At 41.1% G+C, this 20261-nt stretch overlaps 1 protein-coding gene across 2 annotated transcripts in view; it reads right to left on the reverse strand.

Moving 5' to 3' along the window:
* LOC119771385 (sodium/hydrogen exchanger 3-like) overlaps window positions 1-20261 on the reverse strand; it is a 36782-nt gene continuing 16521 nt past the window's right edge. For both annotated transcript variants that reach the window (XM_038267269.1, XM_038267270.1), the window contains exons 2-16: window positions 12223-12525; window positions 10768-10928; window positions 9528-9606; window positions 9251-9428; window positions 7108-7328; window positions 6825-7027; window positions 6108-6197; window positions 5962-6032; window positions 5763-5892; window positions 5537-5682; window positions 2838-2961; window positions 2577-2750; window positions 2351-2393; window positions 568-645; window positions 1-490 (exon numbers count right to left, since the gene is read on the reverse strand). In XM_038267269.1, coding sequence (XP_038123197.1) covers window positions 228-490; window positions 568-645; window positions 2351-2393; window positions 2577-2750; window positions 2838-2961; window positions 5537-5682; window positions 5763-5892; window positions 5962-6032; window positions 6108-6197; window positions 6825-7027; window positions 7108-7328; window positions 9251-9428; window positions 9528-9606; window positions 10768-10928; window positions 12223-12525 — 2264 coding nt within the window. In that variant the 3' untranslated portion in view covers window positions 1-227. The remainder of the gene's footprint in view (window positions 491-567; window positions 646-2350; window positions 2394-2576; window positions 2751-2837; window positions 2962-5536; window positions 5683-5762; window positions 5893-5961; window positions 6033-6107; window positions 6198-6824; window positions 7028-7107; window positions 7329-9250; window positions 9429-9527; window positions 9607-10767; window positions 10929-12222; window positions 12526-20261) is intronic.

The following is a 20261-nucleotide window of genomic DNA, read 5'->3' on the forward strand; positions in this document are numbered from 1 at the left end:
CATCATCCATGTATTCAGGTTTCTCACATTTGGGAACCGGAAACTCCCAAAGCACTGCTTCATCCAGTTCAACCAGAGTTCCCAGTAGCAGTCGATGTTTTCCGATGAGCACAAAGCGGATGAAGTAGCTGACTTAAAAACAGTATTTTCCTTGAAAGTTTTGATTCTCTGGTGGACGTCCTGGAAGCTGCGCAGAGTCTGAGGTCAGTTTCTGTCTCTGGGTGGAGCTACAGGCGATACTCCTCTCTGTCAGGGCGAGGGGGAGGTGGGGGCAGCTGGTCTCGGCGCCCCGGCTGCTCCTCGGATCGAGTGCTGGATCGTAGAGAAGACAGGCGGTGGAGGTGTCCTCGCATCCATGGCAGCCTCACCTGGGCTCGCTCTGACGGTGCCACCGGGTCCTCCTCCAGCTCGGCGTCCGCCAACCAGGGAGGGATGTGCACCGGCGACCAGTCCTCTAAGTCAGGCATGAAGGCCGGGTTCACGATTCCAGCTGCAAGGAGAGACACAGGAAGCGGATGAGAAACCGGCTGGGTGGAAACGACAGAGGGAGTCATGATGAGGATCTACCTCCTGCTATGTAGCTGGGTCTCACAGGGAAGGAAGCATCGTAGCCTGAAGCACTGTTGCCTTCAGAAAACTCAAAATCTGGAAAAAAGATGGTTTCAGTCAAAACAAGAAGAGAGGGACAAAACCTAGAACAGATGATGGATGTCTATTCTATTAACATTTCTCTCTGTAGAATGGGTCTGTTTTATGTGTTGTCTTCTCAGTTCAGAGGGCCCCCTGCCTGTCTTTGCCAAGGCCCCACATTTCCTATATCAGCCTCATTGGGCACTGGCCGAGTTGCCTAGAGGGCGGCCATCCTCTAGCATCGTGAGACCATCCTGATCTCGCGAGCTTTCAAGGTTTCAGTCGCTAATCAGTCTGGAGACTCTCCGTTAAAGAAAATTTGGAGCCGTTCACCAAAGGAACGTCCAATCAGCGTTGGCTTTGAGGCGGGTTGAGGTGTGACGCAACGAGAAGCGTGACAGTTCAGTCTAAAGAACATGGCGGCTTCAGCCGATGAAACTAGCGTTAGCGTGGCTATCGAGCAAGTTTTATCGGAATTACAGAGTATTTCTTCACTGAAAGAAGAGCAAAACACTGCTCTGGAGGCTTTTCTCAGAGGAAAAGATGTTTTTGCTCTTCTCCCGACTGCTTTTGGCAAGAGTTTGATCTATCAATTGGCTCCTCTTCGTCGTCGCTCTGTTAGTACGTCATATGCTTCGTTGATCTGATTGGTTTATTTGGCCCGTCTATCACCAACATAGGCCAATCAGCTAACCAGTATTTTCGCCCCTTCCCAAAATTACTGCAACGGAAGGTTTTAGATGGATTTGCTCCGCATATCCATCTGGAGGAGTCAGGTTAGCCATCCACCCCCTCGCCGGCGACCTGCCTATTCTCTTATTTTAATCACATGAAAAACAAGTCAGAGATAATATTACAGTTATCTCTTACATCTCACAACTCCTTAAAAGAACAAAACAAATTCTAAAATATATATATATATATATATAATGTATGACACACATGAACTGATTAAAGATCAAATGTTCACATTTGCGTATATAATGATAGAACATAGTTTAAAAAAGAGTTTTGGAAAACGTTTAGATAAACATAAAGACAAAAAGCCTTTAGTTAGAAACAACATACATTTACTATTCACTATGATTTGACAAAAAATTCTTTACAATGACAAAAAATAAATAAAAATGACCATAAAATTAATTTAAAAAAACAAAATAATACCTTTACTGTGTTTTCTAAATCACATTACAACAAATTTTCCTCTATAGATCATAATACTCATTATTAAAGAGCAATCCTTAAAAATACTGAATATTAATAATATAAATATATAATATATGAAAAACATAATCTAATAATATAAAACTCAGTGTTTTTCCTATTAATATTTAATTAAAAAAATATTTAACTTTGCAGATATCTCATCCAGTTTCAGTCAAGTTTAATTTTTAATTTGAATAAAAATATTATCTCTGACTCGTCTTTCATGTGATTAAAATGAGATCTAAGGCGCCTCCTGTTCATTCTGACAGCAGCTATCTGACCCAAGATGGCCGCCCCCTAGCACGTCGGCCTCAGTGCCGACAGCGTCCAACGAGGCGTCTACATATATAATGTCTATGGTTTAAGCTACATTCCAAACATTCCTACATTTCCCATGATTCATTGTGGGGCAAAGCGTGTTGGTCAAGCTTTATGTAAACCTTAAAAAGCTTTGAAGATGTTCTAGGAAGAAATAGAACTCAAATATGATGGATCTATGTTTCTAGATACTGACCTTCATCACCGGACTGGTAGCCTTTATGCTTTCCATTCGGCATCTGAAATGGAAACAAAACACAGACATTGCTTTTATTTCTAAAAATACTGAAATACTCTGCTGTAAATTAAATAAAACCCAGGATTCATCATTAATTGGACACCAGGTGAAGCAGAAGAGAAAGTTAGCTGCTCTCTGTTCCATCATCTGGTGAAGAACTAAAGCGGTTTAAAGACGCTGAGACCTTTTGCTGATCCTCTCTCTTCGTGTGCTTCGTGATGGTCTTCGGTGGAGCCACGCCCCTCTTTCCAGACTTAAAGGACTCCAGACGGTTCCTCATGGTTCTCTGGAAGATCTCCTGGACCTCATCTTCATCCTGGTTGATGCCAAACTGGCTGCGACTGAACTTGTGACGGTGCTTTTGGGCCAGAAAGAGGAGCGGACGTGAGGACAGATGGAAGCTGATGTGTGGGTGTGCAGCTCCTGCCTAACTGAGCATCTTTACCTGCTTCCTGCCTTTGTAGAGATGCTGCTCCAGGAGGTGGTGAGAATTCATCTCCTCTGCTCCTCGAAGTCCTCTCATGTTCTGCTCATGCATCTCCAGACTGACCGACGGTACTGGGTCTCTTCTGTAGAACATTACATCCATCAGCCGTCAAATATATTAGATTTGTTTTGATGGAAAATAATAAATTCTGACAATTCATTCTGTTCCTCATTGGAGCGCCACTGTTTAAATATTATTTACATTTATAACAAGTGATTTATAACAGCAAAGCACACCCTGCTCTATATTCTAGACTTTCAGCATATAAGAACCTACTACACTGCAAAAACAATCTAGAAATACATACACATTTCTTAAATTAAGTGTATTTATTGATTTGAGTATGAAAATAAGATAATCTGCCAATGGAATGATGATTTTTACTATTAAAGTCGTAGGGAAGCGGCCTATCCAACTGTTGCATTTCCGAATTCTTCCAGGTGGTGCTCGACTTTACACGAATGAATAAAGTGAGTGATTGGTTGTATATCAAAAGGGCGGGATTGCTGTGGAGGAAGGTTCTCAAGCATGTTTGGTTGTAGCCGGTTTGTCGGAAGCATCTTGCTAACCAGTTAGCAACTTAGTGCTAGCAGGTTCCCTATGGGAAATTCCATTGGGACCAATTAGCACTAAATTGGTGACTTAGAAACGACGCTGTCAAGGAACGCTATGGACAGAGGAAACATGCAAGAGGAGGAGAGTTTAGTGTCGGAGGTCGTGGATGAGTCTCCTCCGTCATCCATTTTTTATTTAGAGGAGGAAAGCGGGGATGAAGATGTTGTGGAAGAGGACGCCAGGGCGGTAGAAGCTTGGTTTGGTGTAGAAGGCTTCCAGCCGTACATGTTTGAGCCCTTGCCTCGCAACGCTGCCAGTTCTGTTAGCTCTACGCCTGCCGAAGACACAGACGTCCATCCCCGTGAACACTGGGACGCAACTCAATGGGAAAGGAAAGGATTCTGATTTCAACCGTTGCGTATATTAGCTGCGACATATGAATCAAGATGCTATGACCGAAAACATTTGATTGACAGATGACCGTTGATATATGATTGGCTGAATTTAGGTGTTCAGGCTGACGTAGAACTAACTGGCCTGCAGGAGATAAGATTTTAAGAAATTTTCTAACTTTTGGGACAATCTTGTCTGATAAAGAGTACATTTATATACATATTTAAGCCAGAATGATTTGACATTTAAATATGATTTCCCTACGACTTTAATTTGAGTAGGAAAATAAGATGATGATCTCCCAATGGAATGAGGATTTTTACTCTTAAAACAAAATATTTTGATATTATGCACTTAATATAGGACAATGCGGTTGTTTTTTTTCTTATTTTAACTATAAATTTCACATTCCATGTGAGTGTCTCACTTAACTGCTCAATTCAAGAAAAAAATGACTTATTTAGATTTACACTTTTGCAGTGTAAATCTGAACTGGTTATTACCAGATCCTAAAACAATTAAAAAGATGACTTTAGATGCCCAAATATACACCAGAGATTTAATAGTATTGATACGTTGGTTTTTAGACATGCAGTGTGAGCAGGTAGATTGCATCAGAGCGTCGTGAGGTGTCAACTTCTAAACCCTGCAGTTTCGTTGTAAAGTTTGGGCTGTAACTGTGTGCAATGATTTAAAATATCGCACAGTGTATGCCCGCTTTGGCAGGCCAAAGTTCAAACGTCATGACCTTTTCTATCTAGGACTGTATCTAGATGAAGACATCTGGAAAACTGTCCACTGGACAGCAATGTACAGATGACCATGATTAGCCTCATGAGACCATCCTGATCTCGCGAGCTTTCAAGGTTTTACTCGCTAATCAGTCTGGAGACTCTGTTAAAGAAAATTTGGAGCCGTTCACCAAACGACCATCCAATCAGCGTTGGCTTTGAGGCGGGTTGAGGTGTGACGCAACGAGAAGCGCCACAGTTCAGTCTAAAGAACATGGCTGCTTCAGCCGATGAAACTAGCGTTAGCGTGGCTATCGAGCAAGTTGTATCGTAATTACAGAGTATTTCTTCAATGAAAGAAGAGCAAAACACTGCTCTGGAGGCTTTTCTCAGAGGAAAAGATGTTTTTGCTCTTCTCCCGACTGGTTTCTGCAAGAGTTTGATCTATCAATTGGCTCCTCTTCGTCGTCGCTCTGTTAGTATTTCATATGCTTCGTTGATCTGATTGGTTTATTTGGCCCGTCTATCACCAACATAGGCCAATCAGCTAACCAGTATTTTCGCCCCTTCCCAAAATTACTTCAACGGAAGGTTTCCAGATGGATATGCGGAGCAAATCCATCTGGCAGAGTCAGGTTAGACCATGATGGCCACAACCCGACACAGAAGATCAGCACAAACACCTCTGACCAACTGTGAAGCGCAGCGGTGGACGGATGGAGATGAGGGCTTCTTCTGTACATTGCAATCATTCGGTAAACTAGATAAGTAGCTGCTGTCCAGCTTTGCCTCAATCTTTTCATAACTGGAGAAACATCTGGAGCTGAGGAGTAGTTTTGCTTTTGCTTAACGAGTTATTTGACTTAACGAGGGATCAAACTTCAATCAGCCAGAGACAAACTTTAACAGACCTTCAGGGATTCTGGAGAACCGTTCACTCAGAACTCTTAAAGATTTAAAGATTATCTGGAGTCCCACCTCATGGATGAAGCTCCATCCTCATCATCGTCCATGTCCGCCATGATGTCTGGCATGGCGTCTGAGAATTCTTTGCCAAACTTCTTCTTGAAGTCCACAAATGCGCTTTCGTTGCGGATGAACTCCAGAGAGCCTCTGTGCTCACCCTGAAACAACAGGAGACCGGGATGATTCTGTCACCATGCCAAGGTTGGACAGAAGCCCCCCCCAGGGCACGGGTCCTCACCTCGCTCACGTACTGCATGGCGTCCTTCAGGTTCAGCTGGTGGAAGACGGTGAAGAGGCGGTCCTGCTGCTTTCTCGCTGACGGCTTCATCAGGATCCATGACATCCACTTCTCCTCAAAGTTCTTCCACCTTTAAGGAGGAAATCCTTGTAACTCCTGAGTCTGATGGTGATTTTCAAACAGGAGCTCCGGTACTCACTTGTCCCTCAGGTAGTTGTGTCCAATTTGTCCTGAAATGTCCTCAATAGCAATCAGCGCGTGTTCGAACACCTGCAGCAGAGAAAAGGACAGCCGGTGTGACGTCCACCGCGCTCAGAAACGTGAGTGTTTGCTTCAGATATTCACCTTGTTCTGCACTTTTTCTATCAGCATGAGATCAACGTTGGCGGCTCTCTTTACTCTCAGCCATTGGACCAAAGGCTTCATCGTCAGTCCCTGAAGGTCAGAAGGTATTTCAGTCAGAAGAACAGGTCTTGGAGAAGCTAATCATTTATCCAAACATGCCAAAACTAGTGTTGCACCTATACCGATACCAGTATAGGACGGGGCCCCGATACTGCCCTAAAATGGTGGTATCGGTATCGGCGAGTACCAACAACCAGGGCACCGATACCATTTTGAGAGCCATAAGTTTCTTCAACTATTGTCACCCACTCCTGGTAGGCAATAAAAAGTTCTACTGGATTCACTTTGTGTTAGATTTTTTCCTGCTTCACAAAGGTAGGCAGCAGCTTGACAAAGCCATGATGGCAATTATTTTACATTATTATGGTATCGGTATCGGCAAATACTGCACAGCCAGGTATCGAGTATCGGGGCCAAAAAATGGCATCTGTACAACACTAGCCAAAACAAACAACCCCTGGAGACCGGCGGGCACCGGGGTACCGGGCCCAACTGACACTTTCTCATGTTTATCTATGCATAGAAATGGCCAAAATTTCTGGGTTGCATTTATTTATTTATTTTATTTACAAAATACATTCTTTGCTTGGAGAATAGTGTAAAAATGACTCTGTGTGTGAGAGGAGAGAACAGCGGCTGAATGAACCCAGATCTCACCTGGAAAATCACAGTGAAATAGACGACGATGAGAGTCGTGCACACCATCAGGTTCTTCTCCTTTATCTTAGTCTCGTCCAGCAACGTTGCCAGCCCGTAGGCCACGGCCCCTCGCAGGCCGCCATAGCCCATGATCACCTGATCCACAAAATCTATGGGGACCAGCCTGAATCTGTTCAGGATCCAGGTGAGTAAGAACACCCCTGAAACGCAAACATGAGGCGTAAGCTCTGTGACCCGGCCGACCCTGCGACAAACACCGCTAAGCCCCAAAACCTCTCACCGATGAACCTGTAGACCAAGATGAAGAGCAGAGTGAGGAGGATGAAGCCCGTGTTCCAAACCCAGATCACCTTGTCGATGGCGGAGATGCCGAGGAAGACGAAGATGATGGTTTCCGAGCCGTTGGCAAAAACCTTCATGGCGTAACGGACGGTTTCGACGGAGGTCTCAGCCATGTTTGCATTGATATACTTCTGACAGCACATACCGCAGAAAAGAATCCTTCAGAACAGAAACGGAAACGGTCAGAGGAAGCAAATCCTGGAGCTTCAGGGGTCTGTGTTGCAGTCTGTGTTCTGTCAGATGAGCATACCCAGTCAGACCAGCATACCCATAGTCAATGCCCATTTATCCATTTAGTTTATCCCCTCAAGGGGCGTGTATCCCATTAGTCATGTACAAAACAAATATTTAATTACTTACTTTTTGGTGTTTTTCGAAGCGTACAGTGATCTGACCTTAAATTGTTTTTTTGTACATGACTAAAGGGATACGCGCCCGTTGAGGTAGTTTAAAGGGGTGATAGAATGATTCTATAGGGTATCTGGTCCTTCAGGTCTCTAATAGGGTTATAGAATGATTCTATAGGGTATCTGGTCCTTCAGGTCTCTAATAGGGTTATAGAATGATTCTATAGGGTATCTGGTCCTTCAGGTCTCTAATAGGGTGATAGAATGATTCTATAGGGTATCTGGTCCTTCAGGTCTCTAATAGGGTGATAGAATGATTCTATAGGGTATCTGGTCCTTCAGGTCTCTAATAGGGTGATAGAATGATTCTATAGGGTATCTGGTCCTTCAGGTCTCTAATATGGTGATAGAATGATTATATAGGGTATCTGGTCCTTCAGGTCTCTAATAGGGTTATAGAATGATTCTATAGGGTATCTGGTCCTTCAGGTCTCTAATAGGGTGATAGAATGATTCTATAAGGTATCTGGTCCTTCAGGTCTCTAATAGGGTGATAGAATGATTCTATAGAGTATCTGGTCCTTCAGGTCTCTAATAGGGTGATAGAATGATTCTATAGGGTATCTGGTCCTTCAGGTCTCTAATAGGGTGATAGAATGATTCTATACGGTATCTGGTCCTACAGGTCTCTAATAGGGTGATAGAATGATTCTATAGGGTATCTGGTCCTTCAGGTCTCTAATAGGGTGATAGAATGATTCTATAGGGTATCTGGTCCTTCAGGTCTCTAATAGGGTGATAGAATGATTCTATAGGGTATCTGGTCCTTCAGGTCTCTAATAGGGTGATAGAATGATTCTATAGGGTATCTGGTCCTTCAGGTCTCTAATAGGGTGATAGAAGGATTCTATAGGGTATCTGGTCCTTCAGGTCTCTAATAGGGTGATAGAAGGATTCTATAGGGTATCTGGTCCTTCAGGTCTCTAATAGGGTGATAGAATGATTCTATAGGGTATCTGGTCCTTCAGGTCTCTAATAGGGTGATAGAATGATTCTATAGGGTATCTGGTCCTTCAGGTCTCTAATAGGGTGATAGAATGATTCTATAGGGTATCTGGTCCTTCAGGTCTCTAATAGGGTGATAGAATGATTCTAGGGTTAGGGTTACATCAACTCGGTGCTTCGTTTGGATTCACCCGTTTTATGGTGGAAGTTTAGAATTGTGAGATTTGCAGAGAAAGGAGGAGTTGATGGGTTTGAACTTCTTTTTTTTTGTTTTTCGGTACTAGTGTCCCGCTTTTATGGACAGTAGGCGGACAGGAAAGCGGTTATGAGAGAGGGGGAGAGACACTAAGGCCTCCATATATGGGTCGTGTGCACTACCCACTGTTCCACCAAAGCACGCCCCAGGGTTTGATCACTGTACGTCGACTTCACCCACCGAACTATTATTCATCTATGACAATATAAACTCAGTTTTTGCATTTTATGACCCCTTTAAAGTCTATTTTTCATACAAAACTAAAGGGATAAACACGAATCTGACGTCTTGTGCATGCGTATTGACTATGGCTATGCTGGTCTGATGAGGTATGCTCATCTGACAGAACAGCGCATCTAGAGGGGTGGCCGGGGGAGCCATAGCCACCCCTAGCCAATCATTGGCCACCCCAGAAATAATTTCCTAGAACTGCCCCTGAATGTTACTGATAAAACACATCCTCCTGTACTCACGAGAGGATGGCAGACAGAGAGAGCATCTCTGCCGTGAGGTAGGACAGGTATCCCAGGACGAAAATGAAGCCCGGCTCGATGATCTGGATGTTTTTGGTACATCTGGTCAGCAGAGCGACCAGCAGGCCAAAAACGAAGCCAACGAGCGAACCGCCGAACGCCACCACGAAGAAGGAAACTGCAGAAACAGGGAAAGAGATCAGGTTCTCTGAAGCTGCAGGATTTTCCAGGCAGATCTCATCAGATTCCCTGTTAAAAACTCAGAAAAATGTCTGACCTATTCCTTTAACGATCTCCTTAGCATCAATTGCACCTCCTCCGAGAGACACGAATGCATCAAACACGTTGAAGAGCACCTAGAAGATGGAGAAACAAACAACAGATGTTGGTTTGGAGTGTTAAAAACCCTTTAAGAGTTTAAATATTTCAGTACGTATCTTTGATCAAGTGAAAATAAAAAACCTTTTAATTTCATTTTAGTTCTGTTAATTCTATTCAGTTTATTTCTATAGCGCCAATTCACATCATGTCATCTCAGGTCACTTTCCAGTTCAACCAGATCATCCAGTCAGATTGATTCAAAGTTTTCTATCTAAGGAAAACCAGCTGATTGCATCGACTCATTGACTCTTCAGCAATCCCTCACACTAAGCATGCTTGTAGCGACAGTGGAGAGGAAAAACTCCCTTTGAACAGGAAGAAACCTCCAGCAGAACCAGGCTCAGTGTGAGCGGCCATCTGCTGAGGCCCACTGGGGTTCAAGGAGACAGAAGCAGACATAGAAAAAGAAGCATAGATACAAAAGGCAACTGTCAACCAGCTCCACAGGCGGCCCCGTCCAGGAAACACACAGCCAGGCAGATGAGCTCCGAGCCAGCTCCCATGTCAGAGGATGAAGAGAGCACATCCAGTTAGTCACAGTCAGAGAAACAGGACTACACTGGAAAACAGGCCAAGCTCCAACATCTAGAAACAAAGGTGTTGATGGCAGCAGCACAGCTGATATTTCTCTCCAGGATGGAGTCACAGCCAAACAGGAACAGACCAGATGAAGCTACTATGAGAAAAAGCAGAGAGAGCAGAACGTTAGAGATTGAACTAATAGATTCTGCAGAGTGGGAGAATAGAGATAGAATGAAGCAGAATGATGAAAAAGGGGTCCCTATGTCCTCCAGCAGTCTAAGCCTATAGCAGCAGAACTATAGAGGATAACCTGAGCCACTCTAACTAGAAGCTTTGTCAAAAAGGAAAGTTTTAAGCCTTTTGTTAGAAAGCAATCTACGTTTATAAACCATTCATTAAGCTGATTTAAATCAGCAATTATCTACTTTTTCCAAATGGTGGATCAAACTCTGAGAATGACCACTTTAAGTTTTTGGTCTTAGTAAAGAATTGAAAGAAATACATTTTAGGTTTGTGGTTGGCGTATTGCTTTGAATTCATAAATCCCTTTAACAACCACCTGTAGGGGAGATCACGCACAGTCAGGTTATGTCTTTGCACAGCTGAATACGAACCACTGTAACCCCGTCGTTGAGCAACGACTCTCCGAACACCATGATGAAGAGGACCTCGTTGACGTGGACCTGCTCAAACACGGCGATGACCGCCACGGGGTCCACGGCGGCGATCAGGCTGCCGAACAGGAGATACTGGAGAAGCCCGATGTCAATGTCACCTGCAAGACGAAGTTCAGGGGAAAAAATCCACTTTCACAGTAGAAGATGAAACATGGGAGCTTGAATGGATCTGCTGCTGCTGTTCTAATTCAGTTAAGTTTGAATAAAGGCGCTTTTTCAGTGAATTACATCTCAAGTTTCTTTATCTCTAGTTAAAATATCTTTTTTAAAAGTGAATTGGTAGGAAAAAAAACTAAATTAAATATTAATATTACATGAATATTATCTTTGTCTTTTGTCATTTCAGAACATTTTTACTGCAGTTCATTAATTTATTTCAGGATTATTTATTACAGACAACAGAAAATCCCTTTATTTGTCCCACAATGAGGAAATTGTATAACAACTGTATCTATATAGATACAGTTTTTGCTCTAAAGTTCACACACCCTCCCATTAAAGGTAGAGAAGATCAGCTGGCTGTAAAAATATACTGAAATTGACAAAAGTAGTAATAAAATAAAAATGATGAAAAAAAAATTATGAAAAAATTAAAATCATGAAAAAAAAACTTGAACGAATTAACATGCACAAATATTAATTAATAAAAAAAAAAAAAAAAAGAAGCCTGTTGTTGTTGTTGAGCATCACTTTGAGGCAATAATTGATTAAATCAGGAGCTTTCAGGAAATATTAATGTTTCTGCAACTGTTGACAGGGACGATGGTTCAAAGTTCGTATTTTAGAGTTATATATAAAAAAAATCAAAAACAATATTTAGTACATTTTTATTTATTATAATTTTATAAATATTATTTTTCAGTTTTGTATCATTTGAATCACTACTGTGAATGTATAACATCGGGTTTGTAAACTTTCAACTGTATCTAAGCAAAGGTGGAACAGCGCCCCCCAGTGTCACACTGCTGGATTACTTACTTGCCTATAAATTGATTAAAATAAGCTTTTTTTTTTTTTTTTTTTGGTTTATTCTGCTAAATAAGTAATCTTATTTTTTTTTCCATCAACCCCCCCAAAAAGTTCAATATTTTCTTTAAATCTCACATTTCTTTCTGTTTTGTTAATTTTTTCAGGAATTAATTTATTACAGGAAATATTTTTGGCTGGATCTATATCTAGAGTACAATAGAAAATCCCTTTATTGTCACACACACAAAAAAAAAAAAAAATAGAAGTTAATTATATTTTAATTATCTCATATTTCTTTCTATTTCTGTCAGGGATTTTATTTTATTTTTTTTTATTTTCCTCCTAATTATCAGGTTAATTAATAAAAAGCCTAGAATCCTAAAGTTGCTATATGTGTAAATGCTGTTAAAGAGGCCCAGTTACCCATGGCTCCGCCCTGGTGACACCCCCACAGCGACAGCCCCAGGGTGGCAGCGTTCCAGCAGGTCCCGATGATGGCGTAAACCAGGATGGCTCCCATGTTGGTGAAGAAGAGCTTGTTTGGCATGGCGTAGCCTGCGTCCAGGATGACCTGGGGCAGCAGGTAGAAGAAGAACGTAGTGGGGGTGAGCGAAAAGGTCTGGACCTTGTCTGCACCCCAGATCATCCCTCCCAGGATGAAGCCGAAGCAGATGAGCAGAGCGCTCTCTGGGATGTAGGCGGTCACATGGTGGTTGGCCTCGATGACTGGAGGAGAAACACACGGAGACTCTTTAAATAAGACGATAAGGCTGATTTCAGACACACTGAGAAACCTCTAATTATGTCTTCAGTTTACATTCTCTTCCATGAAATCCGCCCAATTTATTCTGAACAATCTCGGCTCACAAAGCAGGCTGTTATTAAGGACTTCAGGCGTCTGAACTCTTTCACCTCTGAACAGAAACACAACCTAATAAACTCTAATCCTCACAGTCCTCTGTCACTTTGGTGTCTTTTTTTCAGTTTAACCAAGTTTTACTATGTTGGATCCATGCAAACATTTTTGCTGATCTTGGTTTGTGATTAATATACTGAAGTAGAGCAGATTCTGTTAGATTATTAATCTTCTTTTGAGAAAATAAGCTCAGAGCCAGCTCCCATGTCAGAGGATGAGGAGAGCACATCCAGTTAGTCACATTTAGAGAAACAGGACTACACTGGAAAACAGGCCAAGCTCCAACATCTAGAAACAAGTGCAAATTTACTTGGCAGTCGGCTTTTGGGAAGTGGATACGACAAACGACAGTCTAATCAGGGCTTACAGACGCAGGAAACAACAACAGGAGTTGAGGTTCATCAGACTTCTAAGCAGAATTATAACTGGAAATCGTGTGTCATGTTAGGGGAGCTAGGATTTTTATGAATGTCTGAAATTTCCTGATTACAGAGGGTGATTTTAAGGAGATGACGCTCTTTGTTATGTGAGAACCGAGCCAGAACTGAACCATGGCGAGCCCTACTGATCAACTAGCACCAGTGTAGCACGGTCGATTGTGTCTGACGCGGTCCGGTTCAGTTTGCGTGCCATTTACACTCAACAGTTATCCCGGTTTCTGTGATCGGACCAATCTCGGCACGGTGTGGAAATGGAGCTGAAGGTTTTGCATTTGAAAGGGCCACAGCACGGAAGGGTTTAGGAGCCCCTGCAGGGACTCCAGGCGTCCAAACAACCAGGTGAGTCAACAAATCTCAACAAGCATCTTCTTCACCTCTGGATTTTACTCAGGGATCAGGGATCGGAAACATGGGCGGCTCTAGACAGGGGTCAACGGTGGCCTGTGCCCTTGCCAATCATGTGCTGGCCCCTGTTATGGCCTCTGTACTAAAGACTTGATACTCATAATGCTTTTTCCTTACTTTGTTTCCTTTACAAATTCTGTTTTACTAATTATATAAAATCAATAAGCTGATGAATTCAGTGATATTGAGAGAGAATCCCAGCTTTCATAAATGCTAAATGTTTTTTAGCTGTCAGATGTCAGGAGTGAGGTGTTACTATATGGGGCAAAATGGCCGCTCCCAGACTCATTGATCATGACAAAAACTATTGTTTTTTTTACTGATTAACGCTAACTTCATTAAATCACGCGAACCTATTAGTTTTAGGCAAGGGCGTAGGTTTGATTTCAACTTTGGTAGGGACACTATTCTTCAGGTTCATTGGTCCTTTGCAAAAAATATGCATGCTCTTTTTTATGCTTAATGTGAGCTTCAGGGCTCATTTTGTTAAAAGAGAACAGCAGCATTTCTTGCTACATTAATACAAATCTTATAAGCACTACATGCACTAGATGCTGTTTATCAATATTTAAAGCATAACTGGCTCTGATGATTGTGGAATTGGGAGTTTTTCCACTTTGAAAAGGATTGCATTTAAATTTACCTGCGACTAAGACAGTGTCTGTTTAACCAAATATAGTCTATATGTGGATTTATCCCGTGTTTTCTTCTGAAGATATAGAATTGTGCAGAGGTAAACCCCACTCTTATTTTTTTTTGTTTATCTAATATGCTCTCTCTGGAATAATACATTCAAGGGACGGAAAATAAATGTATTGTATTTACATGTGCACTGGAACTATAGGAGGAACTGACACTGAGCATTTAAAGTATTAATATTAGAAGTTGTATATCTGGGCTGTAGTTACTCTGTGTAGCTAATTTCATGTATTTTATCTATGGCTGAAACAATCATATTAACAAATTATTTAAATAATCGTGAACTAATTTAGTAAGTGATTAATCGTAAACTGGAGTATAGGGCCACTAAAATGTGCCTTTAGCCGACAGAGCGACCCACTTAGAGCAGGAATTATATCAAGATTGTAAAAAAAATATTAGCATTTAAGAAGTAAAAAAAAAAAGTTTTTGTCTGACAATAATCTCCATCCAGAACTCCTCCAAAGGAAACGTTTAAACGTTTCTGTTTCACCTGGTTTCATTTCATAAAAGATCTTCTTTAAGGAGCCTTTGGCTATCTGATTAAAAGATAAAATAAAAGAAATCCTAACGTTGCTAACTTACATTTCTCAAGTCAACAAATCAAAAAACTCTCTCCTGCTTCTTTAAAGAACTCCAATCAGAAGCTTTCGCCTGTTTTAGCGTAGATAATAAGTTTTTTAATTTGGACTAGTTTCATAGCCCAATATTAATTTATTTTAGCGTCTTTTTTTTCGCGCACATACAGACTAGAAAACACGCAATCAGAAAGAGAGAAGGCGGAACTTAAGGCAGAATAATCAGAGAGTTAAACCGCGCAGCACAGTTGATGCGCTGCTATGTGAAAGGGACAGGAAAGAGCAGGCAGCTGCAGCTACCAGGCAGAGAAGCTGCGAGAGGAAAAGAGGCGGCTGCTGTATAGTAAATTATAAACATGTTGTTTACATCCAATTATTGGTAGGGACAAATAGGTCCTTCCAAAATTTTGGTAGGGACATGTCCCTATGGTCCCTATGCAAACCTACGCCCATGGTTTTAGGTTTAGTGAAAGTGAAAGTGAAAAAGTGAAAGTGAAAGCCCTTTGGGAAACTCCTCCAACTCCCATTGTCATTGTGACACAGCACACACAAGTGAACACTGCACACCATGAAATTGCATTTATGCCTCACCCGTGCAAGGGGGCAGCCCTCAATGGCGACGGTACCATGCTCAGGGTACCTCAGTCATGGAGGAGGATGGGGGAGAGCGCTGGTTAATTACTCCCCCCACCAACCTGGCGGGTCAGGAGTCGAACCGGTAACCTTTGGGATCCAAGTCTGACACCCTAACCGCTCACCCACGACTTTAAATAATGATCCAATGATTATCCCTCGGTGACCCGACTTTTCCTTTAACAACAACTCTCTCCTTGCTGTTCTTCCAGATTCCTCCAGAGTTCCCATAGCTCTCGTCTTCTCTAATTAGCGCTCTGTTTGTCCAGCCTGTCAGTGCAAGTGGACGTCCATGTTTTTGTAGCCCTGCAGGTGGTCCCCTCCCTCTCTTTTCTCCAGATGACAGATAACGGAGCTCTGAGAGTTTTTTGAACTTTGGTATGTTTGATAGAAACTTAGATAGAATAGAATAGAAGGAAGGAACCACTCCACTTTGTCTTTTTTAAATGATTATGAAAATTCAGACCTTTTACCTCTAAATAGAGCTTTACCAGAGTCCAGCAGATTAAAAAAGATTAGATTAGATTGGCTAGTTTCAGCGGGCTGTGTCAGGGTGAGCTGGTTTTGCAGGTGCAGGTAGTTTTGCAGCAGCATGCAGTTGGTACGACCCGCCAGCGGCTGGATTTGGATCACAAACAAGTTTCAATAAAATCTTTTTATGACACAGATTTTATTTATGAGCCTCCCTGTGATTATGTATCTCACTACTGATCCACCCGCATTACAGGCTTTGAAAATGAAAGGTCATGACTGTATGGGATTTCACCTAAATAATCGGAGGCAGCTTCTCCTTCCTGGTGCTTTATTAAAAGCTCCTTTAGACTTTAAGAAATTCGCTTTTTTTTAAAGCATTGTATACATTTGCTTTTCAATTATTTATTATTTACTGAGTTTTTATTGATTGTTTTAACAGCAAGCATGTTTCATTTTGTTTATTCCTCCTGTAAAGCCGTTCCTCGGTGAAAGGTGCGACGGTTGGATGTCAGGAAAATGAAAAATGTTAGACGATAGCTGCAAGTGAAATTCCTCCCGTTGTTCTGTCAGATGAGCATACCCTGTCAGGCCAGCATACCCATAGTCAATATTAATGGGCAAGATGCCAGATTTGCGTTTATCCCTTTAATTTTGTACGAAAAATAGACTATAACCCTTTACAGGGCACTCCGTGAAATACATTGGGAATCAACATTTCCAGCCAATAGTGTCATTGGAATCCAGGACCTAATTACCTTTGTAACTTTAAAAAATATGAATATTTTGATGGCAAACATGAATGTCAATGTAATAACAAGAAACGCCAACTTGCCCGAATATATTAAGACAAAATAACAAAAGTGCTTCTATAAGAATTTAATGGAAAACACTCTGAAAGTGAAAGAAATGCATTTTTTTGGTCCAACATAACCTTAGAGGCATTAATGCTGATACTGGAACTCACATGTATTTTAATATAAGTGTTAACTAGGCTTATAAACTTTTTTACTTTACTTTTTACCTTTTCAATTAGATTTCTACTTTTTTTTTCTTAACTTTTTTAACTTAATATACAGTAGGTAATATATCATTCAAGGGGGGAGTATTGAAAAGGTTGTTGTATATTGTGTATTGATACTTGGGTCACGACACGATATTGTCACAAATTGCAATATCAAGATATATTATGGTATACTACCCAACTAATATCAAAATAAATTTAAAGATCAAAAAGCGAGTGCTGTATATTCAGTAAAAGATATTCATCATTCAGTTATTTTGGTAGCCATTTTGTTTTGGGTTTGAGTCACTCAGCATCTGCTACTGTGATTGATCTACTACATGCAGAGCAAAAGGGCCCCATCTGCCGCAGTGGGGGTGCAGAAGTAGCGCATTGTTTTAGGGAAAAATATGTTTTTTTTTAAATTGATATTAGAAACTTAAGGATCAACATTATATTTGGACGCCAAAAATCATGTTATATTGCCAAATCGATTTGTTTTCCACGCCCCACATTCAAGCAGAGGTGGAAAAAGTACTAAAATATCATACTCAAATACAAGTACCAATACTTGGATGAAATATTACTCAAGTACAAGTAAAATTACCCATCAGAAAAATTACTCAAGTAAAAGTAATAAGTAGCTAATTTAAAATGTATTTTAAGTAAAAGTTACTTAGTAACATAAAAAAAAAAAAGTGTTGAACGGGGCAGGGGATCTCTCCCATGTAGTGAAAATAGATTAGATGTGAAGTTATTGAATGCTGCCAGTTCAGTCACCTTTGGCAGACACATCTGGCATTGCGTGATGATACTGTTGGGCCTCTTGAATTTAAATGAAAAGCAGTCTTTCAAATGTGGTCGTTTTGGGCAGCAGAATTGGATGTTTCAGCTAGCATTTCTAGTGAAACGTTCTCTGAACCGTCGTCGCTCTCCTGATCCACCTCCATCTCGTTCCCAATCTCCTACAGAAAGACTTGGCGCCTGGTAGTCTAGATCTACATGCTGATCACGGCACTCGCTGTAGTGCTTCCGGGCCCCATTTTTTGTCTTCCTTTCGGTTTTCCAAAGTTTTTTTTTGACTCAGTAACGGATGGGATTTGTAATTTAACTAAATACAATACTTCACTCAAAATGTAATCAAGTAAAATTTAAATTACCGATTCTAAAAACTACTTGAAAAATACAAAATACACAAAAAACCTACTCAATACAGTAACTTGAGTAAATGTATTTCATTACTTTCCACCTCTGCATTCAAGGACTCATGTAATTGGTCAAACGCCAAAATAAGATGTACAGCCATGTAGCAGCATCTTTGCTGAATGCCTGGATATAGATCTTGTGCTTCTAGACCTCATTGAGGGACGGGGGAGGGCGACACTTAATTTGTAAGGCGTATTAATTGATCAAAAATGCTAAGTTGCCCTATAAAGGGTTAAACTACCATAACGGACGTGTATCCCTTTAGTCATGTACAAAAAACGATTTAAAGTGAGATCGCCATTCGCTGCAAAAAAACACCAAAAAGTAAGTAATAAATTAAATAAGTAATTGAATATTTTTTTTTGTAATATAACACTGAGAAGAAGAAGCCATTTCTGAGTTCTAGCACAGAGCTAATGGGATGCGACAGCGGCTGGGATGGATCGTGTGATTTTAACCTTTTGTCGGCATGGTAACCAGAACTAAATATTCATATATTTTTGATTGACACTCATTGTTTCGGTGAAATGCTTCCCCTCTATGCAAATCCGTTGGTTTATCATTTATTGAAGAATGAGTCATTTTTAACTAATTAAAAACACTTATCATTTATTGAATAGTATGTAATAATTTCATATTTAAAGTACTTTCAAAAGTTTGATTTCTGAATATGAGCGGACTTTTCCTTTAAAAGAAGGCAATAAGAAGAAGAACAGAGATATAACTTGTAGGGAAAAAAAGAAAAATAAATCAATGAATATAATCAAATAATCACAGAGAAATCTGAAATATAAAATAAAAATAAATAAAGTGTAAGGCTATCGTAAGCCTGGTGTAAGCCTGGTTTTAGTTTAGAAAACATGCAAATAGAAACGGATGAACGGGTCCCCCCCTTTGGAATGGGGGTCGTTTGGCTTCTTTTGTTGACCAAATTACATGTGTGATACATAATTTAAAAGCTAATACCTTCTAGTTTCTTAACATATAAATCAGAATAATGTGAATAAAAAAAAAGTTTAAATATGCTGGTGTAGATTCTCAGTCATCCAAGTCATAGTCATTCCAAAAAAGTAAAAAAACAAAACAACAATCCACTTTCCAAGTTTGAAGACATTTCCCTTCCCAACCAGAAGGCTTTTTCTATTCTGGACAAAGAAGACAGGTGGTCAGAGAGGGGCATGAAGGAAGGAAGCCATCTATGTTAAGAAAGAAAAAACAACCTTAAGCAGAGGGGGGGGACACTCAGATTCCAGCTTTCAAAAACCTCCAATGCAGCGATTGTGTTGATTCCTTCCCGCTATCATCAAAACCCCAACCCCTTTACAGGAGAACAGAAGACCTCGCCTATTCAGCCAGGCCAACAATTCCCTCTAACGACCCCCCATTCAGAGACTTAAGGCCTGGTTATCCTCCCGCAGCAATTTGTTGCAGTGAGCTTGTCGCAGATATTTTTTATTTCTGCCCAATATTGAAGCGTGGTCTGCGCTATGTTATTCCACGCCACAACGCCAGAGGGCCAATCAGGAACTAGCTGTGGGTCTACATACGGCAGATGTGGTGAGGAAGTGGGGGCAAGTTTATGCGACAACGGAGGGACATGAGGACGAAAAAGAGCGGGGATCCATGTGGAAAAAGGGTCCCAGCGTTCTCACGCACCTCGCTCTGCTAGCTGCTCCATCTTCACGAGTCGTTTTCCACAATGGCGGTCATACAAACAGAACAAGACGGTAAGGAACCAAACAGGAAATACGCATTAGAAGTAGAGCGGATGTAGAATTGACCAATCAGAGGCCTCCTCCTACAATTTTGGAATCTGTGACACACGCAGACGACCTGGTTTCTGAGTATAAATCAGCCTTTAGACAGGTATGGGGCATTGCAGGCTAACAGAGAAGCCAAACGACCCCCATTCCAAAGGGGGGGACCCGTTCATCTGTTTCTATTTGAATGTTTTCTAAACTAAAATCAGGCTTTGTTGGGCTGCTGGATAAAACCTGGAACTAAAAGCTATTTCTGACATTTTGAATTGATAAATCTTCCTGATGGGAAGAGAAACGTCTTCAAACTTGGAAACAAAGTCCAGCGGATTGTTTTTTTTAACTTTTTTGAAA

The sequence above is a fragment of the Cyprinodon tularosa genome, unplaced genomic scaffold, assembly GCF_016077235.1.
Source record: "Cyprinodon tularosa strain WSP-4 unplaced genomic scaffold, ASM1607723v1 ctg668, whole genome shotgun sequence".
NCBI classification, from domain to species: Eukaryota; Metazoa; Chordata; class Actinopteri; order Cyprinodontiformes; family Cyprinodontidae; genus Cyprinodon; species Cyprinodon tularosa.